The following is a 27,556-nucleotide window of genomic DNA, read 5'->3' as shown; positions in this document are numbered from 1 at the left end:
CAGCCGCAGCCTGCTCGAGCCTCTCCCCGCGTTCTTTTGGTCGCGGTTGCTTTTTATTTATTATTATATTTTATTGCAATAGAAATAAAATTTCCTCTGGGTGCCATCGAGACCTTAGGCAGGTTGTAATCTTGCAATCCTTCGCTCACCTCGCTGCGCCGGGGCCCGGCTCCCCGCGCTGGAGCTGTAGAAGGCTGTGAGCCACGGCCGCCGCCTAGGACTGGCTGGCCTGCGGTCGAGAGCCGAATATTTATGTTATATTTTAAAGAATTTAAATAAATAAATAAATATATAAAGGGGCTCTCCCCTCCCCTCCAACCCAGCACAGGAGCCATCTGCTCGAAGCTATTGCTCTTCCCATCTCTCCTTTGTTACCGCAGACACGTTAGTAAGAATTTGTGCGTTTATTATTATTATTATTTTGGGGGGATATATATTAAAGTGAGGTTCTTGGGAGAGGGGTGCCTTTTAGGGGAGGAGGGAAAAGGAGTCTCCTTTATTTTTTCAATGTTGTAATGTCAAAGGAGACTTGCTGGTTGTATTTAAAACAAAATGTTTTGCAATCAGATTTGAGCCTGGTCTCATCAAGATGCGTTTGACCACTTGACATTTATTTCCCTCCTTTAGTAAGCCGCAGCCACGGGTTATTTTACAGCCCGGTCCCTCCTTAGGTGAGGTAGTTGTTAAAACATCCATACTTTCAGAGCCTAATTTGTCCGGGAGGCAGTTTGCCCCTGGGAGCCCCTGTATAATTGTAAGGATTGTTTTTGAGGAGGGGAGAGTCGATTGGAAGGGAGAGAGACTGGTAGTCCCGGCACAGGAGCATTTGCAGTTGAGTATTCGGGAAAAGGCAAGTAGGTTTGCTGTCCCTCGCTGGGCATCCCTGGGACATCCTGAGCAAGCTCTGATCAGAGGGCCGGATGGCAGCTGGGCCTGGGGGTGAGGGGTGCTTGGTGTGACATCCTTCCATTCTGCATTGGTTCACTGTCTCGCCCTTGCTCAGAGCAGCTGGGAAAAGCCAGCTGACGCTGCAGCAGAGGCAGAGAAGGCAAAGAGTATTGGGAAGAAAAGAGGGCCAAGAGACCAGGCTGCTAAGCAATTCTACCTGCCTTCCGGGGGCCCTGGGAGCCTGGGTATTGTTTAAGGGGTTTAAGCAAGGAGAGTGGTCCAACCAGCGCTCAGGAAATGCTGCTTATCCCGAAGCAGCTGGCTTTTCTGTCTGTGCTGTGTCACCCCGGAGGTGGCAAGACAAGACAGGGATGCAGGAGATGCACAGTGGCCTGGGGAACATGACTAGCCGCAAACCCTGGGATGCCGGATCCCTGATTGCAAGGGCTCTGAGGTCCTGGCCAGCAAAGCAGGTGGTGTCACAGGCCCCTACAGGCGCCCACATGTGAGATTTCAGATGTGAAGGAAACCATCTAAAATGTGGCAGTCTTGGGCCTGTGGGGCAAGCTTCAGGTTCTTTGGGGATGATGCAACTTAGAATCACTGATGGCCTAGGAAACCAGAAAAGCACAAAAATAGCATCCATGGTCTTGGTGTGCTGGGGATGGGGGTAGGAGAAGGACTCCTGAGATGAGTTAGTTACGTTTTACAGCCAGGGCGGTAAGAAGAGGAGTAAGGGAGCTGAGAGAGTGGGAGACAGCTGGAGAGGAAAACCTGGGCTTCTGGCTTGTTTCAAAATGTTTGACCCAGATGGATGCGGCTTTTCAAACAGGAGGACAGACACAGCCATTAATAAAAACAAACACAAGACATGGGGACAATGGTAGACGGAGGTAAGAGAGGCAGCCGCTGGCCAGGCAGAGGGAAAGGCCATGCCAGGCAGGGTCAGGCAGAAGGAAATGTACTTTACAGTCGGTGGAAAAGCTCAAGGCTTTCTGAAGAAATAAAGGAGGTAAAATGGAGTGGTCAATTATACAGCCCTAATTAAGCCAACTTTTCAATAACCCACCAACAGGTTTCCAAGGAAGACTAGTAATTTTTTTTTGTATGCACTCATGATTTCGCACAACAACCGGAGACCCAAAATTAGCTGCAGAAGTTAGGCTAGCTGTATTAATCCCATACTAGCCGCTTCAAGTTGGGTTTTGTGATGTTGTCTGTTTTAAAGGTGGCTATGTTCACAATGATCTGAAGCCTAGGCTACGGCATGTCTATAATGGCCCACTTATCTTACTGAACTGTGTCTCTGGTAAATTTCACAGGACCTGGGCCCTCTGTTATTTTTCTCTTTTTTGGTAGTTGGGTAGGGCCAATGATGTTTGTCCCCCTTTTGCCCAGAAGGGAACCCCGTGTCGTTAGAAGTGTGATATGTCAGCAGCTTGGATTCCATGGGAGAATAAAAATGTGTTCGTCAAAGGTGTCATGCCAGGTTGGTTTTATTCATTTGTAATTCACACCGGAGAGAAAACAGCCATGAGCATATTTTAACAACCCCAATATTGTTAAAGGGCATTCCCGCCCCCTCTTATTTGAAGATTTTTGTGTATATGCATGTTTATTGTCTGGAGGGGGGAAGGTTGCTATCTGCCTGAGCCTGGGCTTTGGCAAATTTTGTCTGGTCTTTAGGATACTTCATAACAGAAAAAACAAGTCGGCTCTTCAGTCTTGGGGTGAATACCGTTGCTCCTGGGGACCTGGCCTTAGAGACTTGGGAGGGTCAGGATTAGATGGCTAGATGCACTTCTCAGCTTACCACAGAAGGACCCAGCGGGTCTTCTTTGGCCAGAGGAAAGGTCAACTTTCGGTGTATTTGACCATAATTAGAACTATGTCTCAGATGAAATGGATGTGTGTAAAACAGTCTAGTTACAGACTCCAGTTTCCTACAGCAGCGAACAGGTTTTCAGCGCCTAATCAGACTCTCCCTCCTGCCTGCTCCTCCCCTCCTTTATGTATCCATTTTTCACCTCCTATCTCCATTGCCTTGCATTCTTTGTTGCTTGTTGTGATAAAATACTTTCCAAAGTAAACTTTCGGTGGAATTGGCTTTTGGTTCATGGCAAGCCTGATGCTCCAAGCCTCGCCTAGCGCTTCTCGTCAGCTAGGGGGCGCTCGGTGCCCGTGTCATGGCTGCGGTGCCTCCGCCGCTATGCTATGCCTGGGAACCCGCGTCCATCAGCAGCAGCAGCAGCATCGGCCACGGCAGCAGCTTCTGCAGTTTGTGTCGCTGCAAAATGTCTTAAGCGTGAAGTTGTAATATTGATTTTCCAGCAGAGATTCGGGCAGGACAAAATGAGAATATAAGTTTGAAAAATCTATTTTCAAGCTATGACCATCGATTTGTAAGCCCTTACCTGGCAGGTGGGGAGGTATTTTCTTTCCCTTCAATTTCCTTTTCTTTTTAAGCAATTAAAATTGTTATTCCTGGATGAGCGTATGTCCCCTGATCTGTGATCTGTCTTGACGTTCTGAACATTTTGTTTTGTTGGTAAGGTACTCAGAATCCATTTAGAGAGTCTGGGAACAGTGAGCATCATTTGAGGGGTGGTCCATTTTGGTGTATGTTACCTGGGGAGGGGGCCGGTGGTGGTCACTGTGAATTGCTGCTTGAGGGAGTCCTGGACCCAAGACAGCTTGATGGATGGAAATCCTTTCAGCTGTGATTTGATAGCACTCTCAATGCCGTCTATTCCATAGTGAGCCCACAGAACTAAGGGGAGCAAGCTCTTTCCCCCAAGACATAACATAACTCAAATAATGTGGACAGTTTTGTTTTCGAGGAGTGTGTGCTTGCCAGGGTCAGCAGCAGCCTTACCTTTCACACCAGACAGTGCCCTTCGTGGATGGCATGTCATGATGCTACATCGATCCCCAAATGTGTGATTCGGTGCTGGGGAATATATGGACAGTGTTGATTGTGGGGTTTCTAGATCTATAATGTCTTCGCTTTAGAGTTCCAGAAATCTGCAGACAGCACAGTGAGCTGGAGTCCTAGGCATGAGTTCAGTGGGCGAGCTGAAGAGCTTGCTCTGACACAGGAAAGTGCTTTTATGCTAACCTGAAAGAGAAATAAATTAGGTCGGACAAAAGCCTTCGCTGTCATCAGCTGGAGGAAGAGGGCCAGCCATTTATCTGATGATTTCTGTACTTCATTTAATGTTTGAATCTGGCCAGTTGTAAGCACACCACGGAGGCAAGTACAGAGGATAGCTCTGAAAAGAGGAATGTGGTACCTTTCAACCTTGGGTCCGGGCAGTGGCTTTTGGCCCGCAGAGAACTGTTTTTTTTTATTTTTTATTTTTTTTTTCAAATTCAGTTTATAGGAACTCCCAATCATTTGCCTTGGAATTTGGGGGCCTTCCTGAGCTGTGACTACACACCAACACAGACATTCAATTCGTGGGGTTTAAAATACATATATATGGGGTGGTGGTGGGGGGACAGATGGCGGCTGGATGTTTTCCTGTTAAAATCTCTCTTTCATGAAGGCAGGGCTCTCTGGCTGCCTGCTTGGGCCTTCTTTTTAGCTAAAACTCTCCAAGGATTTTGTCCCCAGGTTAATGCTGATGTCACATCTGGGGAGGCTAGGTGAGCATAAATTCTTTTGGGGGGCTGTACCCTGCACCGAATGGTCAAGGTATTGATGCCGTCTGAGCATCCATGAAGATTTCATTAGCTGCAACACACTTGTTTTCCGCTTAGTCGGGAGGAGTCAGAAGAATGCTGGGGATGTGGTCCCGTGTCATACAGCTGTTTCGATGGTGGCTTTGTCCTATCTTGGCACTCAGTTGACTCATAAGATCCTGCCTGGGGGGGGGTCTTGAGTGCTCTGTGCTCCGACCTCATAAATCTGCTTTCCCATACTCGGGAGCTAAATACTGGCCTGTGAGATCTGCATATTCCGTTCCCTGTGTCTCTGGTTTGTGGACTGCCTCCCCTGAGTGCTTAGCTTTCCCAGGATGTGCCTAAAAATTGCTGGAGCAGGATGTCAGGGGCACATACATCTTGTGTCCTGCTCAGGAGCGGGTGAGAGGTAGGCACAGCGATCTCTTGTTTACTGATGGAACGACACTAGATGGTGAGCAGTGCTGTGTTCCGGGGACTCTTGCTGCCGTTTTGACATATGCAAGTCTTTTGTGTAGCTGCTGAAATTCCAGAATTTCATTCTTTTTTTTTTTTTCCCCTTCTCTTTCTCTGTGGCAGCTGATAATTTGCTTGGGTGTGGAATTAGCCGGCTCAAGCTATTTACTGCAATGAAATGCCAGACCACACAAAATTAAGTAACTTCAAAGTAAAAAGAGAGTAAAAAAAAAAAAAATCCTCTGTTTTGCCATAACTTTTTACGACCTTGTTCCACGGAACTGCTAAAATACAAATGCATTTGCGAACCGCTCTAAGGGGCCTTCTAGAACAGCGTGCCGAGAGACTGAAGAAAGCTGAGTGCCAATGTTACTGCGATTAACAAGTGCCTCAGAGGGAGGCATTGCTGCTATAAACCAAAGGCGATGAGGTCGGAGCCATGTTTAAATTCCTACCTTGGAGAGGAGACACGGGAAGAAACTGCTGCCCTTGTGGGCTTCTTGTAGCCTCCGAGGATCTGGATCCCCCTAGAAACAGCCTGATGTGCGTTGTACCCATGGACATCCTCCCCCACCTCCACCATGTCTTTGAAAACCCAAACATTAAACAAAAGAAATGCCCTCATTTGGCCACAGAGAACACTCTGAGATCAGATCATTGCTGGCCCCATAGTGACTCTGAAGATTGAAGGCGCTTGCAGTTTCTTGGAGAAATATGTTTAGAAGGTGTTCTGTCATTGATAGATTTTTTTCCCTTCCTCTTTTTTAAAGGCAGCTCTTTTATTTATCAAAGCATATGTCGATTCATCCTCATTTGTCATGGTCTTAGCTTTTCATTTTAACTTTTGGGTATGAGAATGTCTGAGTATAAATTTCCTTATTCCTTCCTTAGTCTGTTCTTAGTTTTGAGGGGGTCCAGCCTCCTGAACTCTGTTTTTGGGGTTCTGGAGAGCCGTGTGCAGTAGGAGCAAGGGGCTAGAACTAAGCCTGTGGAGCACTTTAGGAGATGTTTAGAGGTTGATCTTAATCCACCCACCTTTTCCCAGGCCAGGCAATTAGAGGACAGTCTGTGGAGATGGGGGTCCCCTGCCCTTACCATGTGATTTCCCTCCCTAGAGCCTATCAACCAAGGCTGTATAAGTGAGGGTCCTCCTGCAGCCAGGACATCTTCATGGATCAGAAACTCCCTACCTTCCTGGGATGCTGACTAAGCTCCATCACGCCCCTCGGTGGTCATATCAGCCCTAATCCTGGTCAGTTTCCCGGGAGGAAAAACCCACTCCATTCTCCTGTTCTGTGCCGACGGATTTCTCTGTCTTTATCCCACTTGTCAGGATGGTGAAAATTTCAGGTCAGGCACGGTGGCGCATGCGTTTAATCCTAACACGGGAGGCAGAGGCAGGTGGATCTCTGAGCTCTAGGCCAGCCTGGTCGACAGAGCTAGTTCCAGGATAGCCAGGGCTACACAGCGAAACCCTGTCTCGAAAAACAAAATAAAACAAAAAAACCCAGCAACAACAACAAACAAACAAAAAAAAAAAGAAGAAAAAGAAAAAGAAAAAAAGGAGAAAGAAAAGAAAAGGTGAAATTTTCAAATTTCAATATGAGTGGCGTGCTAGGGCTGGCATAAAGCAGGCAGGGTGGCGGCCTGCTGTGTGCTATGGCCCTGTCCTTCTGGGGACGTGGCTCTTAGGGGAGACGTGGGGAAATGACATCTGGGACCTGCTGGACTTCTGAACCCACCGAGGGAGAGTGGTCAGGGCAGAGGGAGTGGAATAGAGTGTGGAATTCCTGCTTTGGATCCTGGTAGTTGCGACCTGCCAGATCCCTGTTGGGGACCTAACCCTTCGTGACCCAGCATGGACATCCCACCCCATGCACGCTTCACTCTTCGCCTCCATCTCTTCCTCACTGGGCACTTCATTATTCCCTCAGTTGGAGAACTTCATAAAGCCTCTGGTCGCGCCTTGCGTCATCCAGTCATAGATCATTTTCACCCCCAAGAATTGATTCCTGCTTCCTCCCACCCAGGCCCCCCCCCCCTTCCCTCCCTTCTGGTTGTTATTTTCCCTCGGATCCGATAAATTAAAAATTGATGGGAGCTCAGAAAGTGTTGTGCTCTGCGGGGTGCGGGTGTAGGTGGTGTTACTGTGGCAGTGCCTCTTGGTGTCTCGGCCTCTCCCGAGTGTCCACCCGAAGGCTATGGGAAGAGCCCTTTGCGGGCCGTTGGTAAGCACAGGCTAGCTGGCTCTGGCTTCCTGGGAAGCAGGCACAAAGTCTCCAGTCAGAGGAGGCAGAGCTCGGTGGATGCCGAACATTTCTTGTAAACATGCATATGCATTGTGATGGTGGCGGTGACGTTGGCGGCATACTGTTTTAACAGCCTGCCCCCTCTCCCCCAATCCTTCCTTACTGTCTCCACCTACCTTGTCGAAACCGTACTTACTGTGGGTTAGGCATTAAGGATAGAGATTTGGAGTCGAACAGAAGCAAAGGGGAACATGAGCCTATGTACTGTGTCTGCAGCAGTGTGTGTGTGTGTGTGTGTGTGTGTGTGTGTAGTAGTGTACACACCCCATGGCCTAGGGACAGCAGGTAGCTGATCTCTTGGCTGGAATTCTCTGAGGGGGCAGGTGGAGGGCGGCTGTTGATGGACCAGGATGGGCAGGGCCCTAGGATCTGTGTGCACATAGGGGACTCTCAGGCCAGGTAAGGCCTTCTGAGCCCCGCTGGAGGTTTGATGGCTGCTTGGCTGGGCTAGTGTGAACAGCTCCTCTCTATTTCTGTCTTCTGTCCCAAATTCCTTCCCAGCGGAGCTGAGACATGGGAAGTTTGCCTTAGGATCAAGGGTTTCCCCTTCCACTTAACAATGATGCTCATTATTATTTGTGAAGCCTGATTTCATTGCCTCTAAATGCGTTTACCAGCTGGGAGAAGGCCCAGCCTTGTAAATAAAATGTGGTTTTGTTGTAAAAGAGAATCTAACTCTCTCTCTCTCTCTCTCTCTCTCTCTCTAAATATATATTTGTTCACGTGCTTTAGATTTAATATTTCAGAACTCTCTCCAACCCTGTGGTATCTTACATCAAGCAAGTTGCTGGCTTCATCCGTCCATTCATTTTCCCTCTTTAATGAGTCAAACATTTTAGCAACTGCTGTTCCTACTGGGCTCATGGTGTATTGAGAGCAGTAATATTTTGCAGGCCACCTGACACTTGGAGCTTTTCAGGGAAGCACATATCTTTTCAGAGGAACGCTTTACCTGTGCCTTGCTTGTTAAGGCCTGAGTTTGTGGGATGAGGCTGAGGGAGGGGCTGGTTTGTTGAGTCTGGGGTTGGAATGGCTGCTTTTCATCTTCTCTGTGTGGCAAGTTGGACTCTGCCTATGGAAGCATAGGCTGGGTCCTCCCAGGCCGTGCAGATCTGGGATACGCAAGTGTCTGGGCCAGACGCACGTTTTCAGTACAGGGCTGCCGAGGAGGGTTCCCAGAGGGCCAGCCTCCCTCTTCTCAGGACTTGGCCAAGAGGCTCTTTCCCTTTTCTTTCTTCCGTTATTGATACAGTTCTTAGAAGGGACACACACACACACACACACACACACACACACACACACACACACACGTTACATGCCCAGCCCATATCCGCTTGCCAACGGAAATGAAACCACAGCCTTCGGGGTGTCTCTGAGAGCTTCTGCCTGAGCTTTCGGGCTCAGTCAGCTGCCTGGTCCACCCACTGAAGTTGGGGTTCAGTGGGACTCTGCTGCCTGAGTGCTGGGGGGCAATCTGGCCGTCTTTCTCAGCAGAGAATCACTAGCAACAGACCAGAGTTCAGAGTTCAGTTCACACAGCCTGGGGGTGGGGGGAGGGAACCCCGCTCCTTGGCATTGACAGGGTGAGCACGCTGTCACTGTCAGGAGTTTTACTTTCAGCGTTGGAAGTGGGAGGGGAGGTAGTTTTTATTTTTTTTCCTGGTTCCTTCTCCTCCCAACTCCTTTAGTAGTGGCAGTGGGTTGGGCCCCCCATCTTAAAGCCAGTTCCTAAGTTCTGAGTTGAGCCTGTCCTGTAGGGCTCTCCAGGTTGACTGCCTGTAAGGCAGAGACACAGAACTCAGAACTACAGTTTAGTAAACAGTGTTGGAGACCTTCACACCCCATTGCTGGGCCTCACAGGGCTCACTGCATGAGAAAACTGAGAAGACAGACAGATGGACAGACACAACCAGATATTGCAAAAAACGATGCTAGTTTGGAGTCTTGGTCAAGGAAGGTGTGGAGGGAGAGGGATACTATGAACAGGCACATATGATGTTTACTAATTTTTATATCAGTCTGTGTTTCTTTGGAGTTAGAGAATCATTTTTAAATTTTGTGGCCTGAAACCTTCTAGCAGAGAGGACATAACTCAAACTTTAGAGAATTTTCCAGGTGGGTGGGCATGGCTGAAAATGTTAATAATAATAATGATAATAATAACAATAATAATGCTGTTATTATTATTATTTTATCGAAGGTAGACTCAATTAAAAGGTGAAATGGAGCCCTTTGCTGTGGGGAGTGACGTTGTGTTGAGGATGTGGGTTTATTGTTTTTATCGAAGGCTGTAAGGACCAGGTGTGTTGTGGGGCCGGTTCAAGGTGGACATTGAAAAACCATCCCAGGCATAGCACCTCGTCCTGCTGAGTTTGAATTCTCAATTTTATTTCACCTCCTTTTTCTTTTGCTTTTCATTTCATTTCCTTTGTGCCCTTTTTTTGGGGGGGCAAATAATATTTTGACACTCTCCTCCCATTTGTTAGTGTTCCCTTTCTGCAAATGGGGCACAATACATCCTTATATTTCTAAAGGACTGTTTGCACAGCCCTCTCTTTTGGCTCTGAAATTATGTATATGTAATTGGTAATTAAAGGTACAAGCTTTTCAATATAAACAGTATTGCTCAATGTTAGATTATTAAAGGGAAAGGAGGCACCGAATAATTACCTTTTACGTCCCGACAAACGATTTACAGGAATCCAGTCTCTCCCTCGAACCTTTAGCTTGAAGGTTGTGATTACATTTTAACCATGGCATGGCAGCTTTTCATAAGATAAATCGGTAAATTAATTACGTCGCATTGTCTTCAAGCTCCCTTTTAAGTAAACTCGGATTTCTTTTTCAAGTATAATTAATGGTTACTGGGTGGTGTGGTGAGGATTGTCCCTTTACCTGTCTTTTTTTTTTTTGCTGTTTGTTTGTTATTGTTAACAATCTGCAGACAACAGATTTAGGATTTACATATCTGTGGGGTGTTTCTGAACTGCCACATTTTCGGGTGCTTATCTACATTTAATTTACAGAGGGCCCTACGTGCGTGCCCTACGTGCCTCCCAGTGACTATGGGCAGAGACTCAAGGTGTGATTTCCATTGACGGTACCTGCTCCTCTCCCTGTGTGGCTCCAGGGACACATTCTGTGTCACCAGCCTCTGATGCTGCATTCAGTTTTGCACATGGACTCACACAGGCCCCGAGCAAGCGTATACTCAGAAAACATGGAACAGCGACTTACATGTAGTATTGGAGATGCCACAGACTATTTCCCTTCAGTTTTCCACTCTGGCTCTGGCCCATTAATAACCTCACTGCCACGGAATGTGTCTTCCTCCTTTTCACCCCTCCGGCTCCTCTGTGCCAATCATTACCCTTTCCTAATTGCTGTATAGCGTACCATTTAAGCTTCCTCCTTGGTGTCAGACCCGTGGCTGTTCCCAGATCCTATGAAGACCTGGTCACTGTGCCTTCTGCCCAGCTGTCACGGAAGAATTCCAGCCAGAGTTGCCCAGACCCCAAGGGGAACACGGAACCTCCTCGTCCACTGCCTTTGATTTATTATGCCACTTCGCTGCTGAGCTTTCCAAGGATTCCCTTGAGGGAGTGGCTGATTCTTGAAGCGTTTATTAGCTTCAGAATGTTTAGGTCCTTCCAAAATAATAACGAAAACAACAAAAGGAAGTGTCCTGACTGCTAAAAGAAATGTAAAAACATCCAACCCATTGAAAGTGTGGTTTGAGATCTGCCCAGAAATGATTTTGGAGTCTAAAGAGACTTTTCTTTCTTTCTTGGAATGAAAAGAAAACCGACCTTTAGAAAAAAAAGGACCGAGTGAGCTGATGAGCACTGAGGATTTTCTGAGGGTATGGAGGTCTGAACAGGAGCACGGTGTGTAGGGGAAGCCGGCTCTCTCTTCAGCTGGCTTTTCTTCTGCGTTCTGGAATCTGACTCTTCTCCCTGAGTACTTGTGCTTCCCCCCCCCCCCCCCCCCGCCCCCCCTGGGCAGGACTGGCTTTCCAACGCCTGTCTGGGTTTCTGGGTTTCTGTTTTCCAGTTTGGTGCCTGGCCAGGACTCAGGTAGAAGAATGCGAGTAGGAAGCTCATGAATGGGGAGGCTAAGAACATGAATGAGAGCTGGTGGGGAGAGGACACGGCTCCAGACGGAGCGAGGGGTTGGGGCGCGGCGGCGTTACGTACGGCCTTGCTTCTCAGCCTTGTTGCCCCCAGGAATAAACTGGGACAGCTTAAAGGATGCCGATGTTTGGCTTTTCGAGTCACTGATCTGGAGTGAGAAGCCCTCTGAGTGATGTTCAGATACCCTGAAGTGTGAGGGCCTCGCCTCCAGCTGATGCTGCCGGCAGCTGGGGTGTGTGTGGTGTGCTTGTGCACACTGGCGTGGTGGGAGAAACTGGCAAGGTGTGCTCTAGGGAGTCCAGAGCCAGGGCTGCTGCGATGACCTCAGGGCTATGATGGGATGGGAGGGTGAACTCCGATTCTGGGAGGTTTTGGGGAGCCACAGAAACTGGCAGTAAAGGGGCCTGCTTCTTAGTGGGGAGGGGTGGAGGGAGCCGGTGCCTGTGATCACCTAAGCCCATCTCTGTCTTCTCTGCCCCTCCCCTGTCTCCTTTCTGTCTCCAGCAGAGGCTGACCATGTGGAGGCTGCCATCCTCGAGGAAGATGAGGGTCTGGAGATAGAGGAGCCTAGCAGCCTGGGGCTGATGGTGGGTGGCCCCGACCCTGACCTACTCACCTGTGGCCAGTGTCAGATGAACTTCCCGCTGGGGGACATCCTGGTTTTTATAGAGCACAAGAAGAAACAGTGTGGGGGCCTGGGCGCCTGCTACGACAAGGGCCTGGACAAGGGCAGTCCTCCACCCTCCTCTCGCTCTGAGCTCAGGAGAGTGTCTGAGCCAGTGGAGATCGGGATCCAGGTCACCCCTGATGAAGATGACCACCTACTGTCACCCACGAAAGGCATCTGTCCCAAGCAGGAGAACATTGCAGGTATGACATTTGCTCACCTGGTGGCTGCTGAAACTACCTCCCCAGCTGGTCCCGCCCCCTGACCTTGGAGCATTGATCCTTGGGGAGGTCCAGGGCCTTTCAAGATGGTCTCTGGGTCATTATCTGGGGCTGTGACCCTCTGGGGAAGACAGCTGAGGGAGGCCTGACTGCTGCATGTTGGGTCCTTTGCTTTTGGTGAGGGAACTCCATCTTATGCTTAATCCAGAAGTGACCTGGAATGCAAGATGGAAATTTGGAGGTTGGCTTGGCCCTCTCTTTGTTGGTGATCTTGGCTCAGTCCCTGGCTTTGGAGTCAGGCTTGGTTTGGACTCTGTTATTCCCAACCTGGATACAGTGTTTTCCTCATCTCTAAGATGGAGTTCAGGAGACCTCCCCTGTGTCAATGGTTAGAAGTACTCAGAAGATTCTGAATGTGGCAGTACCTGCTAGGCACTTACATGTGGCATTTGTCTTCCCTCCTCTCTGGGGACTCAGTTTCCCCAGCTGTGAAAAGAGGGGGTAGGCCATCTGATCCATGAGCCTGCTTCCCAATTTTGCCTGACCCTCAGGTTGTGGGAACCTGTCTGAGCTCTGATCCCCTAAGGGGAGAATAGACATTCTTTTGTGGCATGCAGTGTGGTTCTACCTAGATAGCTGTTCTGCCGACCTGAAGAACAAGTGTGGAGCCTCTGCCTCAGGTACCACGTGTGTCCTTCAGTGGTGACTTTGCTATACATCTTTCCTTCCTGGCCGTACTGTGGCATGCTAGAGTCTCCCAGGGAGCCTCTGGGTAGCGTGCAAGCCAAAGCTTTCGCTTCTAGGGAATGTGGGAGCCTTGCTCTACTTTGTTCCCCCAAAGAGACCGCAAGACAGGCTTTAGAGTTTGTGCGGATGAGGGTTCAAGTCCTGCTTTCTGACTTTGGGCTAGCTGCTTCATGAGTTTGAACCTCAATTTCCTCTTTTGTTGATAGGGCGTGAATAATCCTAGCAGGCCTGCTATAAGAATGGAGAAAGAATGGGCTCCACCAGCGCATTAGCAGTAGAGCTCTCTCTCTCAGGGTTTTCCTCTGGCTTTGCATCATGCAAGTAGGTAGCCAGATGGGGAAATGTAAACACAGTCCCTGCGGTGTTTGGGTCATGCCCCTAAGGATGCCGGGGCACTTCATGTTCTTAGGAGGTGACACTAAGCATAGACCAGGACCTCCCATCAGAGGCAGTCATTGTCACAGCAGGCCCACCTCCACCACATGGCAGCTGCATACCTTTGGGCCTCAGTTTATCTACCTGTACACTGGGAGTAACTGGACAGTCTGCTAATGTCTGAAGACACAGGCTGGGCAGTGGGGGGACCTGTGGATGAGTTTGGCCTTGACTTTGCTTTCTGGTGGGTACCCTAGTGGGAATCAGGTATGAAAACAATGCCAACATAACCAGGCATAAAAACATGGCCAGCATGACACCCCACCATTAAGGCAAGAAGGATGTCTGGGACCTTGTCTGTGTTGTCAGACAAATCACTTGGGATGGATTTCAAAAGTGTGTGTGTGGGATACCTGGCGTAGCCTTGAGGGGTGGCTGGTCCCTATTTACCTTCATCTGCTGAGCCCAGCCTCCAAATCCTCATTTTGTGTTGAAAAGTCTTTTCCAATGAGAGCCTGTGGATCACCATGGGGAAGTTTGCTTAAGAAAACAACTAAATGTGATTTTTCAAAAGGTGGTTAATCTCCCAGCTGCTTCATCCTTATCCTCCAGCTCCCCGTTCCACACCCTGCTCCCTACCCCCCATACTGTTAATGACCCACAGTATTTTTATTTTATGTGTGACGGGAGATATCCTCAGCCCTTCTTTCTGTTCAGTGGCAGGGCAAGAGGAGGAAGGTGGGGAATGGATTTCTTCATTCTGGAAGAAATATGTAGACTAAGCCCTTAGAGGTCTAAAGAGATATGTTTGTTTAAAGTATTTAAAATGTTATTCTCATCAAAGGCATAAAGTACTCTGCATGCTGTGTCAGCCACAACTGGCCATTTCATTCCTGTGACCCACCCCACCCTTCCTTTCCACCCCGGGGCCTCCTGGCCCCTCCCTACTTGGGTACCAACTTTTTTCTTTTCTTTCTTTCTTTTTCTCCATTTAATAGAAAGGAAAGATTAAAGAATAAAACATCAGTGGCTCAAATGTATAAAGTAATTTAATATGGTGAGAGCATTAATTATTTTAGCTTAATTGAATTCTGAGGACTCTGCAGTCCTTGCAGCCTGGTAGACAAGGCCTGTTTATTATTTCTCTGTGTAGATTAACAGTAAAGGAAACACAGATAACTTTCAGTTATTTATTGTAAAATAAATGTGTCAATTCATGTGTAAAGCAAGCTGCTCAAAGATAATTGAGTCTTTATATTTTAAGAGGGGAGCCAGGAATCACGGACTCTTCCCTACCCAGGCTTCCGGAAATCCTTACAGCTGCTGTCCAGGCCCCTGGCACCCTGGCCTCAGTGGGCCCCCTGCTCCTGCCTCCCGGCTGCGGCTTCAGGAGCTCTTCCCAGCTGCTCCATGTCCTGTGCCGTCTTCATTGGCCTTGCTGGTCCCTGCCAGTAGCTGGTGAGCAGGTGGCTGTTGATTCTTGGGACTCTGCTTCTGGCTGGTCAGGGAGGCTGAGTCCACGGTGGGGTGGTTGTGAGAGTGGTAGGTTCTGCAGCCTGCAGCCTGCAGCCTGCTCTTGGGTCACAGAGCCTTTCCTCTTTACCAGGAACTTCTAGGAAACAGGGCCCCAGAGATGGATGGAGGTGTTGAGATTCTTCCTGTCCTTAACTGTGTCCCCAGGGTGAGAACTGAGTTGGGATTTGACCAGTCATCCAACCAAGGTGTGGATGGATTCTGTCCCTAACCTTCCTTTGGCAATGTCATTCTGGAGATAGCTATAAGTGGATTGTGATCTTTTTGTTGTTTTAAATGATAGAGGATTAGGAAGGTCCAGAGAGGAATTTGTAAAGCTCATTCATTCATTCATTAACTGAACACCTATGCTCTTCCTCTTGAGAAAGTGTCCGTCAAAAGGAAATGTGTGAGGAGATAGCAGCCCTGTCCTTGATGTTGGCTTGTTGATCTGGGTCCTCCTCGATGCTCACCTCCTGTGGTAGAGGAAGTCCCTGGCTGCTGGTATCAAGGCTCACTCAGGGATAGTGGTGACTGGCTAGAAGTAAAGCCTTTGGCTGGAGGTCAGAGTCAAGAGTGCAGGGGTACCTATGGTAATATCCACCCATGGAGGTCCTGGGTGCGCTTAGTGATGCCTTCCTGTGGCCTCTTCCTGCCTCTAGCAGGGACTGACTCTCTGCACAGGCACTAGGTGCTTGCATCCAGGCTGACCTGGGTGGGGGATGAGGAGACACAGGTTTTGCTGCGGGATTATCTAGGGAGGGATGGAGAGGAAGGGGTTCAGTTGTTTGGGGTCTGAAGCTGTGTAGGAAAGACAGGATGTGAGACCACCCTGCTCCCAGCCCTTCACAGACTCAGTTTCCTTATCTGCACATGCAGCTAGTGATGACTCAAGCCTGTGTGTGTGGGAGGTCACAAGTATCATACACATGTGCAGAGCACATACATATGTGCCTCCCCCGCCCCGGGTTTTCCACCATGGCACTTTGCTCCCTAGCCACACACACTTTTGGGTGTTTTAGGAAAGGCTCAGTGAGAGAGCTGTGGAAGCTTCCACAGGGTTCTGAGACTCACACACCAGAAACAATGGCAGGGTGAGATGTCCACCCCTCTCTCTTTTATCACACTAACGTCGAGTTGTGATATCTATCACAGCGCCTCACCTGGGAAGGGCATGGGGACCTTGATGTCCCCTGGACTGAGCCCAAACACCTTTACTTCAGCTGGTCTGAGGCGAATCACTCTGCTTTTCCAGCCTCGGTTTCTTCCTGCACCCACATTTTAGTATCATGAAGGATATACCACAGAGCGGAGATCAAGTCAGAAGTAGACAGCCCAGCAGAGGAAGGAGTGGACCTGGCTTCGCAGCGATGGGGAGCCTGCTTTCTCAGTCTTAATCTTGGAGCTGAGTCTGGTCCTCTCCGTTCTCCTCAGATGGCCTCCAAAGGAAATTTGGCTCTTCACGTTATCACCCTGTCCACACTCAAAAGGGGGCCCGATGGAGAGGAATCTGCTGTCGGCCTTTCTTTTCCTTTTCCCTGAGTGGAAAAAAAAAACAAAGAAAGAAAGAAAAGGAGGACATGACTCTTCCTAAGGGGTAGAGATTTTTTATTTTAGATACAAGGGAGAAAAACAGACAGAGACAGAGACATCTGTGGAAATCCAGAGTGAATATGGTCAGACTGGGCTGGGGCATGTTTGAGAGAGGAGGAAGGAGAGCAAGAGAGATCCTGCTGACCAAGACGGGCGCTCGGGCCAAGAGACTGGTGTAGCCAAAATGGCTGAGTATATAGGGGCCAGAGAAACTGGGGAAGGGGAAGCCCAGCCCGGTCCCTGGGCAGGAATAGTTTAGGGTGGAGGGCAGGATATGCCAGCCAGGAGGACCCTGTAACAGGTAGGGACTGAGGGTTGCTGGGAGAATTAATAGACATCTCAGCCATTTGTCCCAGGTTTGAGCCCTAACACTCCCAAACCCCAAATGTCTATTTTCTGAAATATAGGATATAGGATAGTAGTGATGGGAGGTGGCAGGTCCCTAGCTTGGAGGTGACAGCTGCTTATCACAATGGTGTCTGTGCTTGCTACATGTGTCTTCATTGGAAACCTAAGCTGGGCCCAGGATGAGCCTGGAGAGCCCTTGTACAGACAGGGGTTTGGTTTATGGCTTCAGAAACCCACTGTTGGAGGAAAGGGGTCCTGGTGAGCCCCATGATTTCCATGCTGCTCTGAGAATATTCGCTGCAGGCTACGTAGAAAATTCAATATGAAAAACCGCAACGTTAGCCTGGATGTGAGAGGAGAAAGTAAATAAGAGGCTTGTGCTGGGAGCTGGAGATAACCCACTTGCAGGGTACCTCAAAACACTTGCATTTCATCTATTTGGAGTTGCTATTTTCCCTCAAAATTAAGATTAGTTAAATCCATGCATATTGTGGTATGGATTATCTCTTTTTATTATTGAATCATGACAACTAATTATTAGTTCCATCTGCAGTGAGAAACAGGCCTGTGTTCTGTCTGAGGAACCACAGCCCTGGGTAAACACTGACTGGCGGACTGGACATCAGGGCTCAGGATGGTCTGCCGGGAGGTTCAGATAGAGGTTCCACTGGGCCCTTCTCCTCTTGTACTGGATGGGTTTCTTGGGATGTCCCACTTAAATTTTAAACCTCCAAATAAATATTTCTAATCCTATATTGAATTCGGGTTTGGAAGGTTCTTGGAGAAGTTAAGGAACTTGCCCATAGTCACATAGCAAAGGAGAGCCAGACGTGGTTGGCCTGGGCAGCTTGCATAGGCCTTTAGGGAGAGAAATTCTGTCAGTTGCTTGGCAGATCTGGGGGTAGCAGGCAAACACCTCTGTACCCCATCTGGCATGATTTTTGAAACCCATGCTGGAATCTGGATGCAGCCAGGAATCCTCAGACCCCCAAAACTTGACCCTTGTGTGTGAAGGCTTTGGAAAGGCACAGGTGGCAGCTGAGAAAGCTGTAAGATGTGAATGTCCGTGGGCCTGGGTTAGATTTTTTTCTTTTCCACTGAGACTTATTTGTTTTATTTTATATTCGTTGTTGCAGTTGTTTGTAACCCACAAATACAAATCATTTGTTTTATTTTGTGGAACTGTGGGTTTGAACAAGTACTAGCTGTTCACTTCTGGGAGTCTCAGCCCCCTGTACAACTGGATGGTCTGTTTCTTTTCAGGACAGACCGTTTATTGTAAATTTTACGTGATGTTGTGTGACTGTACATTCAGCCCTTAGACCAGGAGCTGTTGTTACAGGGCCGCTCAGAGGAAGGCTGGCCTCAGAGGTGACACGGAAGAGCTGGCAATGTCACCACAGACTTGGTGGCTTGTCTGAAGTTAGCTCTCATGATCCTGAGTCAGGACAGGTGGCATTTTGCTAGCCATCACTGCCCAGGCCTGAGGCTTGGGGCCAGTTATCTCTCCCAGAGGGTCCCACTTCACCCACAACTGGGGTGAGCTTCTACATGGCAGGAGACAGAGGCTCCCGAGCTGCACAGACCAGAGCGGTACCAATGACAGTCACGACCCCAATCCTGAGCTGTAGTCCAAAATTTTACTGTATTAAAAAAAAAATTGGTCTGCCAGAAGGGTATCCCCCCTCCCTGCACTCCCCATTAGGTGTGTGTCTCTATTTGCTAGATGGCATATTGGTCCATTCTTGCAGCAGCAGCTTGAGAAAGGAGGAGAGAGAAGAAAGAAACTTGGCTCGGGAGGGAGAATTTAGCCACATTCAGTCTGTTATTGTTTTTTTGTTTGATAGTGGTTAGCAGTTGACTAGAGGTTTTTATTTTATGTGTGTGTGTGTGTGTGTGTGTGTGTGTGTGTGTGTGTGTGTGTGTGTTGTTGGATAGGGTTTGTTGATGGTGTTGTTAGTCTCATGCAAAGCTTGGGAGATGTGTGTCCATGTCCATGCAAAGAAGACAGCCTGGCCTTCACTCCTGTTCCCCGGGGTTATCTTTTCACTGGAGGTTTCGGTTCTCATTGTTGGATTTTAATTTAATCCGTGCTTATTGGAGCTTAGTATGTGCTATGTGCCACTATTTCCAAGGGCCTTGTAAAGATGGACCCTCCGTTTAATCATCTTACAACCGTATTCAGCAGGTGTTAACTTAAACCCCACTTTACGGAAGGGAAACAAGCAGAGATGTGGTCATATTTGATTCTTGGTTCCATCTGCTCTCTCCACCCTCTACACGCTGTAAATCAGCTGCTACTTTCATTTTGTAAGAGAGACAACTGAGTCATAGGCAGGGGAGTGCCTACGTTTGTGGGTGGTTCACTGGAACCTGGCTCTTGCCCTATGCCCCGGAAGGAGTCTTCGTTGGGTCCTCCCCTCCTGTGGGACCCAGTGGGTTTTTACTGTGGCTTTCTGCTCCTAGCTGGGTGCTGTCTACTGGGGGCCATTCTGAGAGGAAGTGGGGCCAGGAGGACAGTGCCCCGACCTGTTCTGTGCATGTCTGTGGCTATGTCTCCACTATTGGCTGTGCTGTCCTAACTGTAGGGTGGTAACCGGCAGGCGGCTTCCTGGGTCCAGGAAGAATCAGGCAGGGATCTGAGACCTGGAAGCTATGTTCTTGCTGTGTGACCTTGAACCTGGCCCCCTTCCCTCTCTGGTTCCCTGTCTTCTAAGCTAAAATGTGAGAAGAGATATTTAGGTGAACCCCTCAGCTTCCCGTCTAGACTTGACTCTTTTACATATGGGACTTGGGAGGCAAGTTTCCCTGAAGAACTGGCTGTTGAAAATAAAAACCATTGATTGGGGGTGGGGTGGGTGGGTGGGGGATGAGGTTGCTGAGAGGGAAAGGCTGACCTCCTGGTAGTCCACAGGTCTGGGGTGGCATTTGTTTGTGGCTTCCCATACAGCATACCCGGACCTGGCTCAGAGGGTGAAGGACTCCCCTCCTGGTGTAGACTCCAGGCAAGCGGTTGAGACGTGCCTCCCAAGGCAGGGCAAATCTCCAGTCCCAAACAGCCACACCTAAAGATGTGTGATCATAGCTGTCACCCATGGGCTGGAGCCAGGGGGCAGTTTCCAAGACTTTCAGGTTGTCAGTGTGGACACAGCCTTAAAGGGGCAGGCCAACCGTGGGTGTAGGATTCAGCCCCTAAATGCAGAACCCTGTAAAATGGCTGCAGCCCCAGAGCCTGGCTTGTGCCCCCAATGAAGGCACAAACGAATCCCAGTTAGCGTTCGGCAAGAATAAACCTGGTTACCCTTGAACTGTCTGAGTGGCTTCCTTTCAGCTTTTCCAAGACAGACCAGATTTCTGGAGAGGGTAGGAGTTAGGGAATGGGCCCTTGAGGATGGAGGGCAGGATCTGTCCTGTTTAGGGTGACAGCAAGGGTCTGGTTCTTCTCCCTTAAAAACAAATAGGACACTCCTCTCTTGACCCTTTCCCATCTCCAGCAAATGGCTGGAAAACCGTTGTGGGGTCCTAGACCAGAACTAAGTTCTTTCTTGGAGCCTGAGCTGGGTCTGCCCCCAACCCCCACCTTAGTTCAAAGCTAACCAATTAAGAGACCTAAACAGTGCGGTCTTCTCGGCATCATTGGCTTGTAAAACTTTCCCTGAAAACCAGGCGATTTTATTCGCTGGGAAGGGGAAACAAAGGCATGTCATTTTTCCGACTTGGCCTTTGCTTTGGGGAAAATGGGAAAGAGTCATTTTCGTAAACAGAGTCTCTCGGAGTCACAAAGGAGGTCGGGGTCTGTATATTGCAGTGCAGAGGTCTGGAAAGTGGCCCGTGGTTGTGATGGTGGTCTCTAAGGTTTCAGGGTGTTTGAGACCTGTGGTGGGGACCTGGGAGGGGGGCGGGTGGACATCAGAATCTTCACGATTCTGACACTGACCCTCCTCTCAGGCTCTGGGCACAAGGCACCACTAATGCAATTTCCCATGCACCCGGACGGTGCTACTTGAAAGACTCGTCTCCTTTCCCGCCTCTAGAGGACAGCAGCCCCTCCCCCACCCAGCCTCTGGCCATCTCCTAGGCTCCCGAGAGAGGGGGCTGGGACTGCACTCCTCCGGCCTGGTCCACGTGATGTGCACCTCAGACCCTGCCTGCTTGGAGGCCACTCTGAAGTTTGAGTCCATTGACACCAATCCACCCAGCAGGAGAACAAATGGCTATTCCCCAATGCCGGCCGCACAGTGTTTAGGGCGGGTGCACGGTGCGGTATGGATACCCACAACTCTCGGTGACTGCACCTGGGGCCTCTCTGGCTGCGGGTAATCCTCCCTAGGCCCGCCCGGGTCTGCTGGGGGCCTCCGCCGCACCGCTCCCGGGCCTTGGGGTGCGCCCGGTCCTCCTCGGGCCACTCCTGCCCGCCCTCCCCGCCATGTACGTTGATTGCGCCCAGGACGGGAGGCCGAGGGGAGCCAGGCCCATGCATAATTCGGGGGCTTAATGGACCAGCTGCCCGCGCGGGGCGCAGAGCGAGCGGAGGCGCAGCTGACCCTGCCGGCGTCTGGCCTCGCGGGGCAGGCGTGCTCCTTTCTTCTCCGCCCGCTTCGGCCGGCCGGGGTTGGAGGAAGGGGTGGGGGCGGGCTGGACAAGCCGAAAGGCCACTCATGGGGTGGATTTGTCCTTCGAGCAACCACTCATGCAACTTTTTCTCTGGGTTTCGGGGACTGTGCACCGAGTCGCAGCCGCCAGAACTGGCTCCTGCAGGAGTTGCAGTGCGGGTTTCTGCGGAGCGGACTGAAGCCCCAGATTCCATTCTTTTATGTGCTCCTTTCCCCCGACCCCACCCCCACCCCCTCACCTTGGAGGCCCCCCAGCCCAGCCGCAGTCCAGTAAGCACGCTCCTGGCCCGGAGCCAGCTTCTTTCCTGGGCTGCAGGAGAGGGATGGAGGCGGAGACCCAAGGTCAAGGGCGGGGAGGCGGCTGGCTTTGGGGCCCTTTGTGTACGGGACGCCCCTCCTCCGCCGCTCGCCCCCTCTCTGCCCAGAGTGCATGCGCCAAGTCGAGCGACCCCTGGCCTGGGGAACTGCATTTCAGAACCCCCTGGAAGCTGCCAGTGAAGCCACGGCGAGGGGCAGACATTCCAGCCTGTGTGACTTTTGCTCAGGGTCCTGGGGCCACCCAAGGACCCCCATCCTTTGCTGATATAGCTCAGAAGGGATCTTAAGCTCACCTTGGCCTAAGGATCCAGGTGAGACCGGAAGGCAGGGGTCTGAGACCCTTCCTACATACTTGAGTCCCTGCAGGGAAGCCAGGCCTCCCCCAGAGTGGGAGTCCTGGGCTTGTGACAAAAAGTTTTCCCCAATTGTGTGGGGCAGAAAGCATGGGATTAGGAGTGGAGTAAACCCCCTCCTCAACACCCACCGCTTCTTTAACTGTACCCCTAGAGAGAATTTGTATGCAAATTGTCACCTTGCTAGAATTCTGGTACTCATACTGTGTCTTAAAAATTGGCCTCATTGTTAGCTCTCCCAGAGGCACTTACAAACAGTGGTGGATCTCGGAATCAACCAATAAGCCCCCCCCTTTTTTTGTTTGTTTTTGAGACAGGTTTCTTTTAATAACAGCCCTGGCTGTCTTGGAACTCGTTCTGTAGACCAGGCTGGCCTAGAACTTACAGAGATCTTCCCTGCTTCTGCCTCCCAAGTGCTGGGATCAAAGGTGTGCCCCACCACGCCGGGCTCAACCAATAAACTCATAAGAAAACTGGCCAAATATTCTTCTGGAGCTGGTACTCCTGAAATAAAAAGAGTGTTGCTTGCCTGAGGAAGAGGAGGTGTTTGCCTTAGCTGGGACATCTAGCCTAGGATTGGGCCCAACTCTCTGTTCTCTGTTATTTAGAAATAGGTGTGAGCTAGACAGAATAAATGCTTTAGAACGGTAGGCAAGGTGGTTTTAAAAATGTGTATCCATGTGCGCTTATGGTTTGGGCCTGACAGGGTGGGCTGTGTCTTCTGACCTCTCTGGGCCCTGTGTCAACAACGCCTTCCTGGCATTTTGAGAAAGAGTTGGTCTTCAAAAGAAAAAGGAAAAAACAAAACAAAACGAAACAAAACAAAAACAAAAAACAGAAAACCCACAGGTTTTGCTAATTTGAACTTCGAGCAACTAGCTTTTCTGGTCGCATGTGAAAAGCTTTGGGGAGCAGCAAGTTGTTCCCAGGAATGGAAACCTGCCCGTCCTGGACAGGAAGGGTTTCTCTCTGCCCAGACTTGCTCTTGGGTTTCTCAGACGTCCATTTATGTCAGTTCCAACAAGATAGAAACTGCCTTTGGATATCTGTAAATACGGGTACAGATCACAACCCTGTCCTCAGAATGGACTGGAATGAAAAGGCAGGTTCTGTGTTTGATTAATATTTATGTACCTCAGTTCCTTTAAACAATGAAGATGAAATATTCCACCCCCCCCTCTCTCTCTCTCTCTCTCTCTGTGTGTGTGTGTGTGTGTGTGTGTGTATGTGTGTGTGTGTCCCAGCTCTGCAGTCGAAAGAGATGAACATTTAGTGTGTATGAGAGGATGGGTCACTGTTCATGGTTTGCTTTTGGAACAAATGTCCTGGGGTTGACTGGCTTAATGGCCACATAAGAAGAAGGCTGGTTTTTCATTTGTGTTTTTCTTACTTTGAAGACTTGAAAGTGATTTTAAAAATTATGCATTTTTTTCCCTCTAGATTTGAGCTAAGGCTTAGTTAGGGCTATGTAGTGGAAGGTTTTTCCTCCAGGGCCTGACACTCAACCCCCTCCACCCCACCCCGCCATCCTTTGGGGGAAGGGTGTATAGGTCTTTCATGCCTGGGTGCCAGAGTGACAGAGGGCTGCCTGGCTATGTGGCTCTGAGCCCTGGGCTGTGTCCTCGGGGCACAGGTGGCTTTGCTTGGCTTTGTTCAGGAGCAGTGTGTGGGAGGTGTGCGTGGAAATGGAGCCCTCTGTCAGCTGGATCCTGTGGCAGCATAACCGTTGGGGTTGGTAGCTGAAGGGGGCGCGGAAGAAGCCTGCTACAGCACCACTGCCCAGCACTTTCACTTCCGCTGCTTGGAGAAATCTCCACATTCTTGTAGAATTAATTCCCTACAGCATCTCTTCCTTCGGTGGCACCTGCACCCCGCTTAGGCGTTTGATAAATATTTGTTGCGGTTGGAGAGTCAGGTACCACCTCAGGGCTTAGGCACTGGGGTGAAGAAGACTAGAGCCCTTGGCACATAGCCTGTCCTGTCCTCCAAGTACCCAGGGCCAGCTAGAGCCCCTCAGCCGGTGCCTGTATCTGTAGAATGGGGATGTATCTTTTTTGATTACCAGTTCCCATGTATACAGGAGCATAAGCCAGGGGTGGAGTGAAGCTATGGCAGGTTTCGTAGACACCATACCCGCGAGACTGTTATTGTTTGGGCCCTGGGGGCGGGGCGACTAATTTGCAAGGAACAGAATCCAACAGCTGCTTGTATATATAGGGTGTTGTTTTTAATGCAATGAGGAAGCATTTGGGGGTTTTCAGGAGAGGCTTACGGCATACCACTAGGAAACGCCCCTCACCCATCTCCATTCACATTAGAGGCCCTTCTCTGCAGCCCCCCTACCTCCAGCTCCTCCTTGTTGGGGAACATCATGTGATTCATGATCTTAATACCGAGTGATGTTACTGTTGCCCTTGACCTGAACGCCCCAGAAAAGGTCCTTTCCTGTCCTGATACTAGCTTCTGACCATGGAAGGGTAGGGAGCAAGTTGAGGGTGGGTGAGGAAGGTGGGTGTTGGGGAATGGGATGTAGACTGGAGTGGGTATAGCAGGCTGCCTTTAAGTGCATAGTCTTGCTCAGTGCAGGTGAAGAAGGAGCCCTGGCCAGCCCGGTGAGGAAATTCTCCTTGTCCTTCCTCTATCACCTCTCAAAGCTCACAGAAATTGGCATCTGTACCCATCTAGTACACAGCTGGCGGCTATGAAATGGTACCTTCACTAGGGAGATTCAGACCTCCAGTGGCCTGCAAGCGGGGGTGTGTGTGTGCAACATTTTACCTTTTTGTTGTTGTAATTTTGTATTCAAAGAAGTTTGGTTTCTTTTCCCTCTGCAAATGCTGGGAGACCTGAATTCGAGTTTTGAGAATAGCCTCTTGCTGGACTCAAAGCTTCCGGGCATACTGACCTTGCTGTGTATTTGGAGTATGTACCAGCTTGGGCTTAGGTTTGGGACAGGGTGCCTGTGTGCACTCTCTTCTTCCCTCCGGGGACCTTGGCAGAGACCTTGTTCCAGCATCTGAGCTGAAGAGGGGTGGAGGCTGCGGATATGGTGGGTAGTGTAGGCTCTCAGCCAGGTGTGCGGTACTCTGTAATTGAATACAGACCCGAGTGAGCTCCATGTGGGCATGGAAGGATGGGCAAGGAGGTATCGAGGTTCCTCTCTCTCTCTCTCTCTCTCTCTCTCTCTCTCTCTCTCTCTCTCTCTCTCTCTCTCTCTCTCTCAGCTGAACCTGGAATCTCAAAATCTCCCGACTCCATTGAGCCCAATTGGTGCGTGGAAAACCTAGGAGCAGCAGAGATCTTAGAAGCTCGTGCATATTCTGTTTGTGCGGGCAGGCTCTCGCATCTTTTGTTAGTGGCAGTTACTTAATTAACCCGAAGATTAGGGCTGCCTTCTTTTGACACGTGCATATATTTTGGGGGAGAATATTCTTGTTCTCCTCAAACTCCAACCGGAACCGCTCAGGAGCCTCCCCGGGGAGCTATGACCTCCTCTCTTCCTCTTCTCTTTGCAGCTTTCCCCTTCCTGTTCCTCCTACCCACCCTTCCCTTAAAACCAAGTGGGCTTGGAGCTGAGTGGAGGACAGGCGTGTTACACACAGCTAAATAAATCATGTTTACGCTTGGCGTTCTTGGTAGTGAAAAAGCTGTTGGCTGTTTCCACTTCCTTATTTCTCAGCATTTGCTCCCTACCTGTTTTTGAGTACATGCCCAGAAATAGTAGTTTTGTCAAATGAGGGGATAATGCCAGCCAGCCTTTTCTGCTGCCAAGGAAGCTGCTGGATTTTGCAAAACAGAGTGACGTTTTTTTAGTGACACTGATTCCGCCCCCCCCAAAAGAAATTAGGGTGTGGAATAAGGGGTATTGAAAATGCACGTAGAGAAGGAGAGTGAGGAAAAGCTTCCTGGCTACCTTTGCTCAGGGCTCAGAGCAAGCAGGGTTAGAGAAGAAAGGTCTGGATTTGTTGTTGTTGTTGGTGGCTTCTCCCAGGGCAGCCAGCCGGGCAGCTGTAGGAGGTGCAGAGGCTGTTCTGGGCCCTGAGAACTGAGTCAAGTTCCTTCGTTGCAGTCCCAAGACTTCATTTTCTCAGATTTGGAGATATGGTGCAATGATTTTTTTTTTCTTTCCTTCTGTTCAGATTTTGGGTCTGTTTAGTTCTGGAGGCCTCCTGACTAGTACTTGCTACATTCTTTCTCTGAGGTACCAGTTAGGAATCGCTCCCTGGCTGGGGTGGGAACTTGTGGAGACCCTACTGACATGGTCATTGTTTCCTCCATACAGTAGGAGCCACACAGGCCTTCCCACCTCGGCATTTCACTCATGATGTTTTGGGGGCATCTGAAAAAGTCACTTTCATGTTGGGTCCCCTCTGCCAGGCAGAGGACTTCCTGGGTAATTACAGTTAAGTGCAGGCTTTCGGGTTAAAAAAAAAAATTTAGAGAAACGATTTCAAAAACAAGTGAATGGTAGATAAACACGTTGCTCCTGGAGGGAGGCGAGACCTGTGTTCTCTGAAGGATTCCTTCAGGAATTCTGTCCATGGTCCAGCATGTCCAGCCCTGTTACAAAGATGGCCAGGAAAAAAAAAATTACAATAAAATCAAAGTAGGCGTGCTCTGATTTCCCACAATTTCTAGTGGGAATACTCAATAGTAGAGATGATATTTCCATTGAGGACTGCGCTGCCAGCATTTTTAATTACATTAAATAGTGGTATAAGCCTCAGTTGAATGTAAACCTCCGGTTCGGCTGCCGCCGTGAGCCTGCCGGCTAGATTGACTCGTAAGCGTCAGTGTTGCCAGTGTTAACGTGATATAACCATCTTTATTAAATTAATCCCACCAAGTGTTCATTTTTACGGATTTTGTTGTGCACACACCCCACATCACCTCTGGTGTTGTAGGAGATGAAAATGGATTTCATGGGGGTCGGGTGGGGGGGAGGGAGTAAGAAGGTGACTGTTACTGTTAGTGCTTGGTCGACCCCCCCCCCCATGGTCTCCCTTGAAAGGAAATGGGTGTTTTTTTTCTTTTTCTTTTCCTTTTTTTTTTTTCTTTCTGTTGCCACCAAATGCTACTAGGCTGAAAAGCAGGCTCACAATATGTATATTAAATGCCATCTACATACAGAAAACTGAGGTAAAGAGACGACTTGGTTGAAAGTAATTATAGGGGCCTGTTCAGCCCTTTAGTCAGTGACATTTCAGACCCAGCTTGGAAACATAAAGAGACAGAAAGATCCTGTCCTTACGTGAGGCAAAGCGTTCAACCCTGGTATTCTATGTCCATTCGGAAAAGGTACAAAGAGATAAAAGGGGGGGAAATAATCACCAACTAAA

The 27,556-nt window shown here is 49.5% G+C and overlaps 1 protein-coding gene across 14 annotated transcripts in view; it reads left to right on the top strand.

Annotated features, from left to right (window-relative positions):
* The window catches only part of Bcl11b (BCL11 transcription factor B), a 91,571-nt gene that overhangs the window by 2,067 nt on the left and 61,948 nt on the right, over positions 1-27,556 (top strand). For 3 of the 14 annotated variants that reach the window (XM_052738913.1, XM_052738924.1, XM_052738918.1), the window contains exon 2: positions 11,978-12,340. The exons of 1 other annotated variant lie outside the window; for it this stretch is intronic. In XM_052738913.1, coding sequence (XP_052594873.1) covers positions 11,978-12,340 — 363 coding nt within the window. Of the gene's footprint in view, positions 1-2; positions 399-1,648; positions 1,782-11,974; positions 12,341-27,556 lie in introns of those variants that run through there. 10 more of the 14 variants (XM_052738911.1, XM_052738923.1, XM_052738916.1 and 7 more) reach the window with 8 other exon arrangements.

Source organism: Peromyscus californicus, unplaced genomic scaffold (genome assembly GCF_007827085.1).
Source record: "Peromyscus californicus insignis strain IS unplaced genomic scaffold, ASM782708v3 Scaffold_15__1_contigs__length_86483966, whole genome shotgun sequence".
NCBI classification, from domain to species: Eukaryota; Metazoa; Chordata; class Mammalia; order Rodentia; family Cricetidae; genus Peromyscus; species Peromyscus californicus.
The sequence above is the reverse complement of the archived record's forward strand: the minus strand, read 5'-3'. Positions and strand labels throughout refer to the sequence as shown.